Source organism: Podarcis filfolensis (genome assembly GCF_964270895.1).
Source record: "Podarcis filfolensis genome assembly, chromosome: 16".
In the NCBI taxonomy this organism is placed as follows: domain Eukaryota; kingdom Metazoa; phylum Chordata; class Lepidosauria; order Squamata; family Lacertidae; genus Podarcis; species Podarcis filfolensis.
The window spans coordinates 36985757-37000387 of record NC_139620.1 but is presented as its reverse complement, the minus strand read 5'-3'; the positions used below and the strand labels follow the sequence as shown (position 1 = coordinate 37000387).

General features: G+C 46.6%; 1 protein-coding gene across 2 annotated transcripts in view; it reads left to right on the top strand.

Moving 5' to 3' along the window:
- The window catches only part of MLXIP (MLX interacting protein), a 56788-nt gene that overhangs the window by 34424 nt on the left and 7733 nt on the right, over window positions 1-14631 (top strand). The window contains exons 8-15 of one of the 2 annotated variants that reach the window (XM_083589941.1): window positions 696-793; window positions 1926-2583; window positions 5780-5901; window positions 6020-6209; window positions 9569-9681; window positions 10964-11065; window positions 12215-12342; window positions 13655-13778. In XM_083589941.1, the coding sequence (XP_083446067.1) occupies window positions 696-793; window positions 1926-2583; window positions 5780-5901; window positions 6020-6209; window positions 9569-9681; window positions 10964-11065; window positions 12215-12342; window positions 13655-13778 (1535 nt within the window). The remainder of the gene's footprint in view (window positions 1-695; window positions 794-1925; window positions 2584-5779; window positions 5902-6019; window positions 6210-9568; window positions 9682-10963; window positions 11066-12214; window positions 12343-13654; window positions 13779-14631) is intronic. The other variant, XM_083589942.1, reaches the window with a different exon arrangement.

Sequence of the window (14631 nt, the reverse complement as noted above, 5' to 3'; positions counted from 1 at the left end):
TGTATATTGAAAGTATTAGGTTATGCTAATATTTTGCTGCGTTGCCCTCTGCTATCTGGATTTTGGAGTATCCAGAGTTTGTTCCTATAAGGCGTAGTTCCTCCAAGAGGAGGTATGTACTGTTCCACTGGTTTTAGACTGACAGTCAACATTTGGGTGTGATTAACATCACCAGCAACACCACTGTGCTGAGAATAGAGGTGCATTCCATTTAGCAACATTGCTTCTATTCAGAGTTTAGGGGGTATGAACATTGACCCTTCTGTAGGCAAAGCAGCAGTACCCTCACTGGCAATGGACCTCTCTCTAGATTGGTCTGCACATGTGGAAGAATGCTGAAGGGGTAGAAAGGCCCTGTTGTTGTTATTGTGGTCGTCGTCATCACCACCTTTACTTGGGTTTTATTGTTGGATTCTAAGCCTTTGGAAAGGCAGAGTGAAAGTCTTAATAAAAATATGTAACAGTGGTTAAGCTACTTGGGATAGCTTGCATTAAAAGTAGGACAACTATGTATAAATAGAAATAAAATAAAAATAGGTTTTTAGTGCGGAAGGTGTTCTTTTCTTTTTTATTTCCTGGTGCGTAACAAAGGTTTTCTGTTTATTTAAATCTATTTAAAGTGCAGCTGTAAAATGAATAAGAATATCCAGAAGTGATTGTAATATTTGCCTCCCCCCCCCCCAATCTTTGCCCAGATCTTTTCTCTTCCAGTCGTCCTAGTTACTTCAATGCAACCCCCATCACTCCTACTGCCAGCTCTGCCCTGGAAGACACCTGCAGCCATTCTTCCCAGGTAAGGATGGGGAAGAATTGTTGCTCAGTGGCAGTTTGAGTGTGTGCTTTGCATGAGGAAGGTTTAGTCTCCCTGCAAGGCTGGGAAATGTCCCCCAGCTGAAACCCTGGATAGTTGCCGACAGCTAGTGAGTAAATAATACTGTGTGAGGTAGATCTCAGTCACCTGACTCAGTAGAAGCAGTTTCCTAAGAAGTCTTCCTAGAGTCAAGGTAGTCTGGTCTTTGATTTTCATGTGCATTCTCCATGCCTTTGGGCTGTCAGCCGGTCAGCACCACAGCTGGGCATATTTATCTGAACAAATATTCCCAGATGACTTTTATTTATTTATCTGAATTTATAAAATATCCTTAGGGTAACTCTAAGCAGCATGGCTTCTCTTAATTCAGAATGAGTTGGTGCCCATTTTGGACTCATATAACTATAGATCTTACTACATGAGCTGGTGTGTGTGTGACTCTAGCTGTTTGGTCCTAACTGTGATCACCTGTGAGTATGAAAAGTAGGCGCAGATGATGAAGCAGGGACATTTTTGTAACTCAAGTTAGGGGTGTGTGCATTTTTCTTTCAGGCCACAAGTTACTTGTTACTTACAAGTTACTTGTTCTGCCCTTCTTCCATTCCTCCCATTCTATCTACACAGCAATCTTGTGAGGTAGGCTAGGCCAAGAGATCAAGTGTCCCAGGGTCACCGAACAAGTTTCCATATAAAGCAGGGACTTGAACCCAGATCTCCCCAGTCAAAGACTGGGTAACTGACGTAATACAAATGGGTGCCCTTTAGGTGTTGCTGGACTACAAGTCCCATCATCTTTTACCTTTTGTAATTCTGATTAAGGCTGCTGGGAATTGTAGTCCAACAGCATCTGATGGGCAACAGTTTGGCTATCTCTGCTCTATTCACTCCAGCAGGCAGGCTGTAATAACTAACATGGTTTTATCTTAATAGCTAATAATGGAGCAGGGAAGAGCATGTAACTTTAGTAAGAATTACTTGTGATGGTGGGTAATGTCAACAGTGGAGTCCGATCTGGGTCCTATTTCTCCCCCCCAATACTTACCAGTTTAGAAATATAGAACATCCCACCTGGTATCTGGCCACATTTAACGTGCCTCTTCCCTCTCTTTTTCAGACATCCGACCTCTCTTCGGGTTCTTTGCCCAACACACTTCCCCCAGTGAACCTCAGCGAAGGGCTTGTCACCACCCCAGTTCCTGCCCGTATCATTCCCTCTGCAACGGACGTTGGTGCCAGCCAGTGCCTTGGCCTGAGGAGTGGGGCGGACTCCTTCCTGCAGCCCTCCAACTTCAATTCTGAACCCCCTCTGAGCAGCCAGCCACAGTTCCTGTCTCCATTCCCGGGTCTGGTGCCGCTCCTTCAGCCAGGCGTGCTGCCCCAGACGCTGCCGCAGCAGACTGCGCTGCCTCTGAATGCCAGCATGGCTTCGCAGGGGTCCATGTTTGCTGCTTCAGAGGTCCCAAAGTTTGGGCTCAAATCTTCGGTGATCACTCACACAGCCTCAGCCACTCCGACGCACAATGTCCCAGCCACCACCTTCAGCCAGAGCCAGGCTGGCCTCCTGGCAACCCAGCAGCCAGGGGGAGGAGTGCCTTGCAGCCTGACCCTCCAGACTGCTGTGGCACAAAGACAGCCTCTGCTGCAGCCACGTCCCACCTTCGCACTCCCAGTGGCCAGTGGTGGGACGAGGTCCAAAAAGCTGCAAAAGATAGTGCCTGCTCGAAAGCCAGAAACCGTCTCCTTGGTCTTGAAAGATGCCTTCATTGCCCCAGGTGAGTGGTCCTGGAATGCCCCATTGGGTTGGGGCCAGGTGCAGTCAGGCATCACAAGTGCTACCAATCTGTCTGCAAACAAGGCTTACAGAGTTTGGGTGCTTGCCAGTCTGTGTGTGTGTGCGTGTGTCAGGCCCCCTGCAAGTCTGGGGACAAACCTTCATCCTGAAAAATATTCCTCAGATACTCAGCATACTGTTTTAGGTGAGTGCAAAAGGGCCTGTGTGGAGACAGTGGGATGTTTGACTTTTAAATAGCAGACCTTGGTAAAGATGAAAAAGTCATATATAGATAGGTTGCCTCCAGGAAGCCCACAAGCAGGCCATGAAAGGAAGAACCCAGTCTTCAGAGGCATCTCCCTCCCTTCCGTATTGCAAACTGTTTATGAAACTCCCCACAACGTTATGGGGTGGTAATCGACTGCTCAGGACACACAAAGCCTCCTTGGCCATGTGCAACTAGTCACATGGAACTTTGGCTCCTGTTCCAGGTTTATAAACTAACAGCGTGGCATCAGGCCTGGAGAAAAATAACACTAGGGCAACTACAGTGGTACCTCGGGTTAAGAACTTAATTCGTTCTGGAGGTCCGTTCTTAACCTGAAACTGTTCTTAACCTGTGGTACCACTTTAGCTAATGGGGCCTCCCACTGCCGCCACGCAATTTCTGTTCTCATCCTGAAGCGTTGCTGCCACCAGACTCTGCTTGAGTAGCTGAGCCCAGCCACTTGGGATGGGACATACCCCCTCCCCACAAAAATGCATTTTGCTGGCTTCTGTGTAAAATTGTTCATGAAGAAGGAACAAAGAGTAAACACAATCATGCAGGAAGAGTAAAGCAAGTCATTTTAAAAAATAAATATTTCATAGTCCAATTTTGTTATTTTTATTTAAATGCCCAAGTTTCATCAATTTCTTGCTGTCTTTATGAAACCTCCTTTTGCCATATAGGCGCGGGTGCCTGGTGCCACCAGGCTGGCGTATGCTAAGGGGCCACATCAGTCGAACTTGCTCAGAGCAGTGTCCTCCAGCTGGCTCCGCAGAGGCCTTTCTCTGCCCTTGTCCATAACTGCAGCTGGCAGGCATTGCAAATGGGACAGGGGCTTTACTGCTGAGCCTCTCCGGGGGTCTCCAATAGCTCCTAGGTGCCACCGCTGGCCTTCTTGTTATTCAAGAGCTCTGGGCAAGCAACTCTCCCAGTCTGTGACTCGTTTCCCCCTCTTGTAACATGAGGCTACTGACCTGCTTCTGATACATTCCGAAGCTTAATTATTTAATGGGCCTGAAAGCCTGAACTGAAAGAGATAATTTTTAAGATCTCAGCTTTCTCCACAGGATGGTGCCAGCTAATCAGCTGGAGCTGTTCTTCTCTTTTTGTAATTTTGACATTATTTGTATTATTTTAAAAGACTGTTTTGGATAATTGAGAATAACAGAGATTTCACAGTGTTAAAGTGCATACTTTAAAGATAAGTAAGACTGACGTATCGGTTCAAATACTCATTTGCTATTTTGTTTTCCATGTAGAGTGTCACTGCAAATATCCTAGAGAAGTGTGATGGTTTTGATACTTCAGTAATGGCTTTAGTTTCCAAAAGGGTGCATTTGGGGATAGATGCATTGTGTTGGGATTTCCATAGAGCACCATTGTGGCAAAATGGCAAACCTACCTCATGTTCTTAGTCTGTAGTCCCTGTGCCTCACATAAATAAATACTTAAGCCTGTGTTCAGATCTTGCAGTCAGGAATAGGTACAATCAGGAACCAGAGCTTCCCTCCCGCCCTGCTGTGGGGTGAGCTCTCCTTTCATACACACACACACCCCTTGTCTAAATAACACACATAGGCCCCAAATAGCTGAAAGACCAACTCTCTCCTTTAAAACCTTCTCAGGTGTTAAGCTCAGCAGAGGGAAATCCTCTTGGTAGTTCTACCACCCTCAGAAGTTCATGCAAGCAGCCCATAAGAGGGCACTCCCTGTGGCAGCTCCGTGGTTATACTGTATAGTTTCTGATGTGTGCTGAAGACGCTCCTCTTTGTTATTGATTTGTTTGTTAATTAATTTCCCACCCTTTCTCCCAAAGAAGCCCAGGGTAGCAAGTGACAAACATACTAAAACAATTCCAGTACAGATGCAGACTGGGGAAAATTTCAACTTAAAAGGCTTGTTGGAAGATGAAAGTCTTCACTAGGCGCCAAAAAGACAACCGAGACGGTGTTGGTCTAATATTCCAGGCGAGGGAATTCCTGGCATCTGCAGGAGGCCTTCACCTGCAGAATGCAGTGATTGATTGGGTATATAAGGGGTGAGATAATCTTTACCTTGGCCTTTGACAACTGAGTGTGTTTTTAAGACCCACCCTATTCCTGTGACACTAATTTAATCAACTGTGTCATAATTATCTGGCTCCAGCATTTCATTTCCTGTTTCTTTATATCTCTTTCCTCATGCTCTAGACTTGTGCCATTTCTCCCCATTAAATAGCTGGAACTTTTTAAAAATCTGTCTTTTCTTTTAAAAAATACCACTGAGGAGGTAGTTTGTGATTGTCACAGAATCTAGCCAATCAGCGCCTTGCACTAGGAGCCAGAGCTGAATCCTGGCCAAGGGCAGACGTGCGCAGCCAAAGTCTGTTAGAAATGGAAATAACCATTTGCTCCTGAGCTCAGTTCTTAAGGTTGTACATGTGACCAAAAAATGATGAGTGGTGACCCACAGAGGGGTTACTACTCACACTGTGTCTATATACACTTGAACTGGATTGGACCACATGTGTCACAAAATGAACTGGTCCATATATCAAGTGTACCATGCCATGCCATGGACTGTAATCCAGTTATTTGCACTTCCATCTCTCCATGTTCTGAAGGACAGTGCAGAGCACAGGAGGCGAAAATCATTGGATTAGATCAATACTTCCTTGTGGAGTAGGTGGACTATTAGAGTAGGTGGAATATAGTCTCATTGATTTCAACAGGTCTGTTCTAATTCCACAACCACAATTTTTCACTTTTAGCCAGGGATAAGCTTATGTGTGGACATGTTGAAAACATAAGAATAATGTCATACTTAAAATGGTGTGTTTTAAGTGCTGGATGGAAACCCCCAATGTGGCTCCATCAAAGGATGCTCCTTCCCTAGGTTGTGGTTCTCTTGTTCTTCCTCTCCTGGTTCCTCCTTCTGCTGTGTTTTTCAGCTGCCTTTCAGGGACAGTCCAGAGCTGTGATTGTAACTCCAGCGCCATTGAAAAGAGAAGGGGTTTGGGCCCCAAGGATGTCTCAGCCCAATGTTGTAATTGCACCTTCTGGAATGGCCAGAGTAAGAAGCACAATGTCTGTCTTGGGGCAGGGAATGGGGGAAGGCAGGGCATCTGGTGCTGGGAGGTGCCAACGTACAAGACATGCCTTGCGTTTTTCTCTCTGCATTTTGTTCCCAGGCACCCAGAGCAACAGAATTCCACAGCGGTATTCTGCTCAGCAGCCCAGGCCAGCAGTCTCCAAGCCCCCAGCCAGTCCAAGCTGCTGTTCCGCATCTTTTTTCTTCCAGTGCAATCCAGGAAGTGCTGGTGAAAGGCGAGCAGGCCCCTTCCCACAAGACCTGCTCACAGGTCCCCTCGCCTTCACCCAGTAAGTTGAAGAAATGCAAATCCTGGAATGGAAGCATCCCTTGCTGCATTCAAATGTGCATCAAGAGGATTTGGGCATGGGCATTTGCAAAGATTCAGAGGGCGCTTGATCAGCTCCAGGGAAACTTGAGGGCCTGCTCTGCAGCCTCTGTTTTCAGCACTGGACTCTTCCTGCAGCAATGCTCTGTTTCACTCATGAGCGCCCCATGTCAGAGAGAGAGTGGCCCTCAAGCCACAGTGTGTGGTGGGGAGCTTTGCTCCTCAAGGTGTGTCCATCTGTTGAAATGGTTCTTCTGCAGGCACCGATCTGAAAAGTATGACGTGATTGATATCCCATGAGGCAACTGCAGAAATCAACTTACGAATGATGGGTGGAAAGAGATATATATTTGTGTATTTATTTAAAACACAGTGGTGCCTCGCAAGACGAAATTAATTCGTTCCACAAGTTTTTTCTTCTTGCGAGTTTTTCGTCTTGCGAAGCACGGTTTCCCATAGGAATGCATTGAAAATCAATTAATGCGTTCCTATGGAGACCGCCTTCAGACCAGGCTGTCCCCGGACTGTCCCCGGACCTCTTCTGAAGGCTGGTGGGGGGAGAAGGACTTTTCTCCCCACCACCAGCCTTCAGAACAGCCTTCTGAATGTTGGCGGTGGGGAGGAAAACCTTCCTCCCACCGCAAGTCTTCAAGACAGGTCCGGGAACAGAGGAGAAGCGCTGCGCGCCTTCCCTTCTGTTCCCGGACCTGTCCTGAAGGCTTGCGGTGGGAGGAGGGCTTTCCTCCCCACCGCCAACATTCAGAATGCTGTTCTGAATGTTGGCGGTGGGGAGGAAAAACCCTCCTCCCACCGCAAGCCCCGGGAACAGAGGAGAAGCGCTGCGCGCCTTCTCCTCTGTTCCCGGACCTCCCACCGCAAGCCTTCAGGACAGGTCCGGGAACAGAGGAGAAGGCGCGCTGCACTTCCCCGCTGTCCCCGGAGATTTCCCTATGGGCTTTCGTCTTGCGAAGCAAGCCCATAGGGAAATTCGTCTTGCGAAGCCGCTAAAAAATCGGAAAACCCTTTCGTCTTGCGGGTTTTTCGTTTAGCGAGGCATTCGTCTTGCGGGGCACCACTGCATTCTGAAATAAATACTGCCCATTACATTACATAGTAGATTGCGTAGCCATGTATTAAAACTGCTGCTGGAATTGGTGTGATGGAATTTTTATTCTATACTTAATTTAGATTATGGTCTAGTCTTATTTTGGTTGGACTGTTTTTTCTAAATTGTTTTAAAACACGTAATCCACCCCAGGAACAATTGATGAAGGGTGGATTTAAAAGGTCCTTAAAATACAGTGGTACCTGGGGATGCGAACGGGATCCGTTCCAGAGCCCTGTTCTCACCCTGAACAGAACATAAGACACGACTGCGCGTGTGCGCAGGTCATGTTTCGCCACTTCCGCTCATGCGCGTGACGTCATTTTGACCGTCTGTGCATGCATGAGCGGTGAAACCTGGAAGTAACGTGCTCCGTTACTTCCGGGTCGCCGCAGAGCGCAACCCGAAAATACTTATCCTGAAGCGTATTTATCCCGAGGTATGACTGTAGTAGATAAAGAAAACAAATAACCATAACACGAAAACACTTTTAAATAGACTAAACTTTGGCTAAATTGGCAAAATCTTTTAAAATACCTAGATAAGCTCAAATGTTTTGACTGGTGCCTGAATGGTAATGTCAGTGCCCAGCTAACCAAACTGGGGGAAGTGCTGTGAAGCTGCTCTTGGTGATATCAATGTCTGGATAAGTGTATAAATCGTTAGGCAGGCCAGATCTCCCTCTCACACATGTTCATTCTGACTGCTAGGACCATCCCAGACACAGCAGTCATTACTGTATGAAACTGCCTTATGCCAGGCATTGTCTGCTGTTCTGTTTGGTAGCAGCCTTACACAGGATCTTGGACAGAGAGCAGCCTTTCCCAGAGATTTCTTTGCTTGGAGACTGCAGGGACGGAACGTGGACCTTTTCTGTGTGAACAGCATGTACTTTGTTGGACTTTGGTTTGTCTCTTGAGTTCTAGTAGGATACTATGCGCGTGCAAGCATGTGTACATGCCCAGTATTCTGAAGGAGCCTGCTTGCCAGGACTGGGGTCTCAGGACAACAGAGAATGGGGAGTAGAGGAAAGGAGCTGCTGTAGCTCACAGGCTGCCTACTGGTGAATAAAAATAAAGTGACATGGCTGCTGTAGAACAAGTGGCTTTCAAGCTTTCTGTCTTAGCGAAACTCTGCCGCATCATTTATCCCCTGTGCATCCACTTTGGGCTCCTGAAAAATGACAGAGGATTTTTGGACATGTTCTCAGGCTCATGTTCATTCTGTGCAAGCTTAGTGAACTCTCCCTCTGCTCTGAGTCAGCTAAGAATGTGCCTAGATCACACCCAAGTCACTCATTGCTTTTTTATTGTTTTTATTAAAGATTTTCTTGAGGTTCAAAAGTACATCATCTCTGTTTTCAGATCACAAAGTCCTTTCTATAGATTAGTTATATTCAATGTGAGACATTGATGTTGTGGACAGTTTAAGGTTGGGGGAGAAGAGAGGTGGGGAGGGAGAGTTGTGCACTGGCAGAGGAAAGGACAGTTATTGTGTCCTTTTTAGAGGAAACTTGTTCATTATTACTGACACAGAGAAAAAAATAATGAAGACATTCCAAGGAGCCCCAGATTGGCCCGGTTCACACATAATGCAAGAGTGTGGTTTATCAGACTGGCTTAGCATAATGTGTGAACCCAGCCCAGGTTAAAGGTTGCTCATTAACCAAGGTTTGTAGTTGGTTCGTAAACCTTAATTAATGTCATAGGATTATGTGAGAATGTGGCCCTTCTTCTTAACTCTGGTTAAAGAGTCTTCACCAACACAAAAGCTACAGAGTAAAGAGCAGCAACAAATTCAAACCACTCTCAAGAGCTGGCTGGTGTTTTTAACTGCGATGTAATAAACCAAGGGTTAAGCATTTGTCTACCAGGTACCTCATTTGAAACTATGGTTAACATTAACTTAACTTTAGCATTATGTCTGAACCAGACCATTGCATTGAAATGGTATTTTAGTGCTGCTGCTCCTTTAGTTGATTGCACTTGCATCTGTATATTTTGTGTTATGCTTTATTACTTGTCCACCTTCAGAGGGCTTTTGCTTTGAAAGGTGGTATAATAATATTTTAAACAAAATAGATATTTTTTTAAAAAAAATGCTCTTGAGAGTATCAATCAAATCCCTAGAGAGCTTGATGCTTGATCATTTAATCTGTTGTCAGGAATTCCACTGGACTGATTATGGGTTGTCTCCCACCCCCCTCTCTTTCAAAGGCCGAGAATGTCAGGCCTCGCCATGCCCTTCGGACCTCAGTGCCAGCCCTCAGTCCCCACAGAACAGCTGCTCAGGGAAAACTGCAACTGATCCTCAGATGACTGCTTTTAAGGTTGGTGGTTTGGCCTTTTGTGGTTCCTTTATTCACAGCATTAATGGCCTGGAGGAATCCACTGTTCTGCATGTGATAGCCTGGGATAGGTTGAAGGATGGTTGCTTATATAGTAATAGGATTATTTTAAGAGAGTCTGTGTACTGGTCCAGTAAACGCTTCCGCTGCGCCACCAGCAACAGTTCTCTTTGCAGAGCATTAATGAAGTCCAGTGCAGAGATTCTTGTTGCAGTACAAGCTTCAAAGTCTCAGCAGCAAAGAAATAACGACACAGGGAAGCCTGTCTTTCCAAAGACAGGTTTATTGCAGAAAGATAACAGAAACACCTCCGGAGCTTTCAGACATTTTTGCTTCACGCCCCACAGGCAGAGAAAACAAACACTCTTTATATACTGAGCAACTTAACAACTTAACGAGCTTGACTACTTAAAGTCACATGACATTGCTAACTTGCCAGCGTCTTAGGTTTCACACCTTAACATATTTTACAAAGAATGAGGGCAGGTCATTGCCTCAAGGAGCTTACAGTATAGAAATAAAAGTACAGTGGTACCTCGGGTTAAGTACTTAATTCCTTCCGGAGGTCCGTTCTTAACCTGAAACTGTTCTTAACCTGAAGCACCACTTTAGCTAATGGGGCCTCCTGCTGCTGCTGTGCCGCCGGAGCAAGATTTCTGTTCTCATCCTGAAGAAAAGTTCTTAACCCGAGGTACCTTTTCTGGGTTAGTGGAGTCTGTAACCTGAAGCATATGTAACCTGAAGTGTATGTAACCCGAGGTACCACTGAACAATGAAGATTGCAGAGGAAGTGGGGGGAAAGGTTTATTTTTCTTACACATCCCTGGTCTTAGTTACATTAAGGCAGCCTTTGCCAACCGGGTGCCCTCCAGTTGTTTTGAACTTCAGCTCCCATCAGCGCCATCCAGCACAGTTTAAGGGGTGCTGTAGTGCAAAAGATCTGGAGGGCACCAGGTTGGCAAAGGCTGCCTTAAGCCAAAAGGATGACAGGGTTGCTTTGGAGTCTTCGCCCTGGTTGTCATTGAGTCCAGCGAACTCTGAACCTTCCTAACCAACCTTTTTCTGTGGCCTGGCTGCTTCTTGGCTTGTTCACAGCTGCTGGTCTCTGGTCTTTTATTAAGCTTGTTGTGCCAAGAAGTTGGCGTTGGCACTGGGAAAGGGCCCTTCCTGGCATTGTGGCAAAGCTCCGCTGTAGAGGTTGATGGTGAAAGTTAGGCAGCATCTATGGAAGCAACTAAAAGAGCCACATTTCTTCCTGGTTTAGAGTCGCAGGATGAAGCATATTTCAGCAGAACAGAAGCGAAGGTTCAATATCAAGATCGGCTTTAGCACCCTGAACAGCTTGGTGTCAGCAAACTCAAAATCGGTAAGCTGTGTGCCAGGATCCTCCATCTCCTGCTCCATCTCTCTCACCCACTACTGCGGGCAGCATCCACCAAATCGTGAAGTTCTGTATAAACTTATACAGTCTGGCAACCTGTATAAACTCAGCAAATGTGCATCATTTGGGATGGGAGTGATTTTTGTCTTCATATGTTCTTCCAGTTTGGTTAATTAGTGCAATTTATTTTGGTTTGGCTAGACACAAGAGCAGGAGCTGTTCAGGCAACCCCAGAGTCGTCTGCGACTGGACTTAATGGTCAGGGCTACCTTTACCTTTACCTAGAGGGTCTCCCTCAGGCATCTGGTTGGCGACTGAGAACAGGTTGCTAGACTAGATGGGCTATTGGCCTGATCCAGCAGGCTTTTCTTACATTCTTCTCAGAATGCTGAAATCTGCTCCCATTTCTACATGCTGCAAGTTTCCTGCACTCCCACAGAATCATGGCATAGAAATGTGTGTGCGCGTGCAAATGGACACACACCAGTGGTTTCTCATCCTCCTTCCTTTTCCTTGAACTTTTGTAGGCACACAGCCTTAAAGGTAAAAGTAAAGGTAAAGGGACCCCTGACCATTAGGTCCAGTTGTGACTGACTCTGGGGTTGCGGTGCTCATCTCGCTTTACTGGCCGAGGGAGCCGGTGTACAGCTTCCAGGTCATGTGGCCAGCATGACTAAGCCGCTTCTGGTGAACCAAAGCAGAGCACGGAAACACCGTTTACCTTCCCGCCAGAGTGGTACCTATTTATCTACTTGCGCTTTTTCATGTGCTTTTGAACTGCTAGGTTGGCAGGAACTGGGACTGAGCAACGGGAGCTCACCCCGCCGCGGGGATTCGAACCGCTGACCTTCTGATCAGCAAGTCCTAGGCTCTGTGGTTTAACCCACAGCGCCACCCGCGTCCCTGCACACAGCCTTAGGGCACAGTAAACATAGTTCTCTCCCCACACCTTTATCCACAAAACAACCCTGTAAGGTTTAAGCTAGGCCAAGAGGGCATCTGACGGACTGACTCAAGGTTAGGGAGCTGCCTGGTTGAGTGCAGGTTTGAACTGACACTCTGCCCTCCTCACTGCATTGACTCTCAAGTTTGCTGAGCTCACTCACAATGGGTGCCTTTTTGTATCTGCTGCAGATCAGCCATGCCCTCACACTCCAGAAGACGGTGGAATATATCGCAAAGCTTCAACAGGAGAGATCCCAGATGCAAGAAGAAGCCAAGCGCCTCCGGGAAGAGATTGAGGATCTGAATGCTGCCATCATGTGAGGGTTGAAAGCCTTATGGGCTCTCTCTTTCCCTTTCTACCAGAGACAGGGGACCATTCCCATCAGGGCCAGTATAGGCACGAAAGGATGTCAGAATAATACTAAACCAGGGATTCAGGAAGTGAATTCCCACAGCTGTGTTTCCGCAGAAACTTAACTGGTCCCAGTGCACACCCCAGTAAATGCTGCCTGGTACACAAGCATGGGCTGGGTGTTAGGGGCAGCAGCACTTTCTTCTGTCTTCAAGTAATACCACCTGCTGGGTCAACCCAAAAGCCTTTTCTCTGTCGCAGCAACTGTTTCCAGCTGCGTTGGCCTTCCCCAGCCTGGTGCCTGCTCTTCCACCCACCTCCAGGTTGGCGAGGTGGGTGTCCGCGAGGGAGGGGTCCTTCTCCGGGGGCCTCATGGCTATGGAACTCCCTCCCATTGGGACTCTGCCAAATTCCTACATTGCAGGCATTCGGAATACTCTGAAGACTGATCCTTTTCAACAGACCTTGCAGGAGTGGTGTTTGTTAGCTGGGCAACTGTCTGGCTCAATTAATGTTCTCTCCAGTTCTGTAATTTTATGTCAAGGGTTCTAAATTTTGTCCGATTTTTATCTTTTCTTTTGTCTGCAAGCCACTTTGGATGGGCATTTGCCCAGAAAGGATCCTGAAAATGTTTTCAAACAAATGAATAAAGCTACTGAAAGAAATCACCACAATACTACTACTACTGCTGCTGCTGCTGCTAATTCTTATTTATACCCCGCCCTTCTGGCTGGGTTGTCCCAGCCACAATACTCAGAGCCACCTCAAACCCAACAGCATAAGCACCATCACTGTTAAAACTGATCTGATTATATAATACTCAACAGCAGTAAAAATGTTAGAATCATTCCGAGCCCAGAGAAGAAAAGCAGGGTCTTCTGATGGCTGAAAACGGAAAATTTTCTGTAAGCAAGGAGCCAGCCCTGAAAAGGCCTAGTTTGGATCAGGTGAAAAACAGAACAAAGCAATCTCTTGCTATTTAGTCCTATCTGATCTTTGGTTTTATATTTTTCTTTCAATTGGTGCTTCCAGGTGGGGACTTAACTACCACAAATGGGTCATTGGCTGCAGACTTTTTCAGCCTATTGAATTTTTTTATGGAAATAATAAGTTTAGATTAAGGGGATGGGGGAATAAGGGCTGGCAGTGTTGTGTGAGCACTGCAGAAAAACTTGTGTGCGTGAGCAGCACAGACCCCGCAATAAACACCAGCCTGGAAGCCCCCAGATTTAGCAGTGGAGGGAAGCGTTTCATAGTTTTCTCTTTTTATTCCTCAGTTCTTGTCAGCAGCAGCTCCCTGCTACGGGTGTTCCCATCACACGGCACAGGTTTGATCAGATGCGGAGCATGTTTGAGGAATACGTCAGGAGCAGGACCCTGCAGAATTGGAAGTTCTGGATCGTATCCTTTTCCCATGCATGCAAATGAGTGCCTGCCTTTTTTTTGGTCTGACCCTGATCTCAGTTCACTGATCTCAGCACTATTTACTCAGACAGGCAGCTCCTTGAGGGTGTCTTTTAAAGGCTTTGACTGCAGCTGCTGGGCCCTGGGCCCTTCTGCATGCAAAGCATGTGATCTGCTACTGAATTAAGAGCAGAATCTTAGCATGACATAAGAGCCCTTAGAACTGCTTTGTTGCATCAAGCCAAGGGCCATTGAGCTTCCAGGGCAGTCAGTTGTTGGCACCCACGTCTTGTGTATAGTTAGCGATAAAGGCCACTTGCTTCAGGATGCAGATTTATAGCTTAACTTTAGCAGTCAAGGTATGCCACTAGATTGTCCCTTAAATCCACCCAAGCCTAAGGGTCATGTGAACCTGCCTTCTGCCTTGCCAGCATTTCCTACTTTCAAAAGTGACTTCTAGGTTGCTGGGGTTCTTTTTAATGGAAACGGCAGTAGGCCGGTATCTTTCGCAGCAAGGGGTCACCCATCCTGAAAATGAAAGCAACATGTCATCCAGAAACCACTTTGGCAAGCAGGATGTGTTGCGCTCTCTAGGTTTTGAACTCCCTTAAAAGCCCAAGAGGATTTTGTTGAGTCAGTGGGAGAGACAGCTCATCGGAAGCCTTGATGCTTTGACATAGTGGAGAGATGGGAGGGGGTTCTCCAGGCTTCAGTTTAAGATTATAACTTCTCATTTCCTGTGATGTATATCAGACAGGAAGGCTCTGGCAGGAAGGGAGCGTTTTTCTTTTCTTTCTATTTCAAGACCTTGTTTGTGTCTGAGCCTTGAACATAGCTATGTACAGGACTG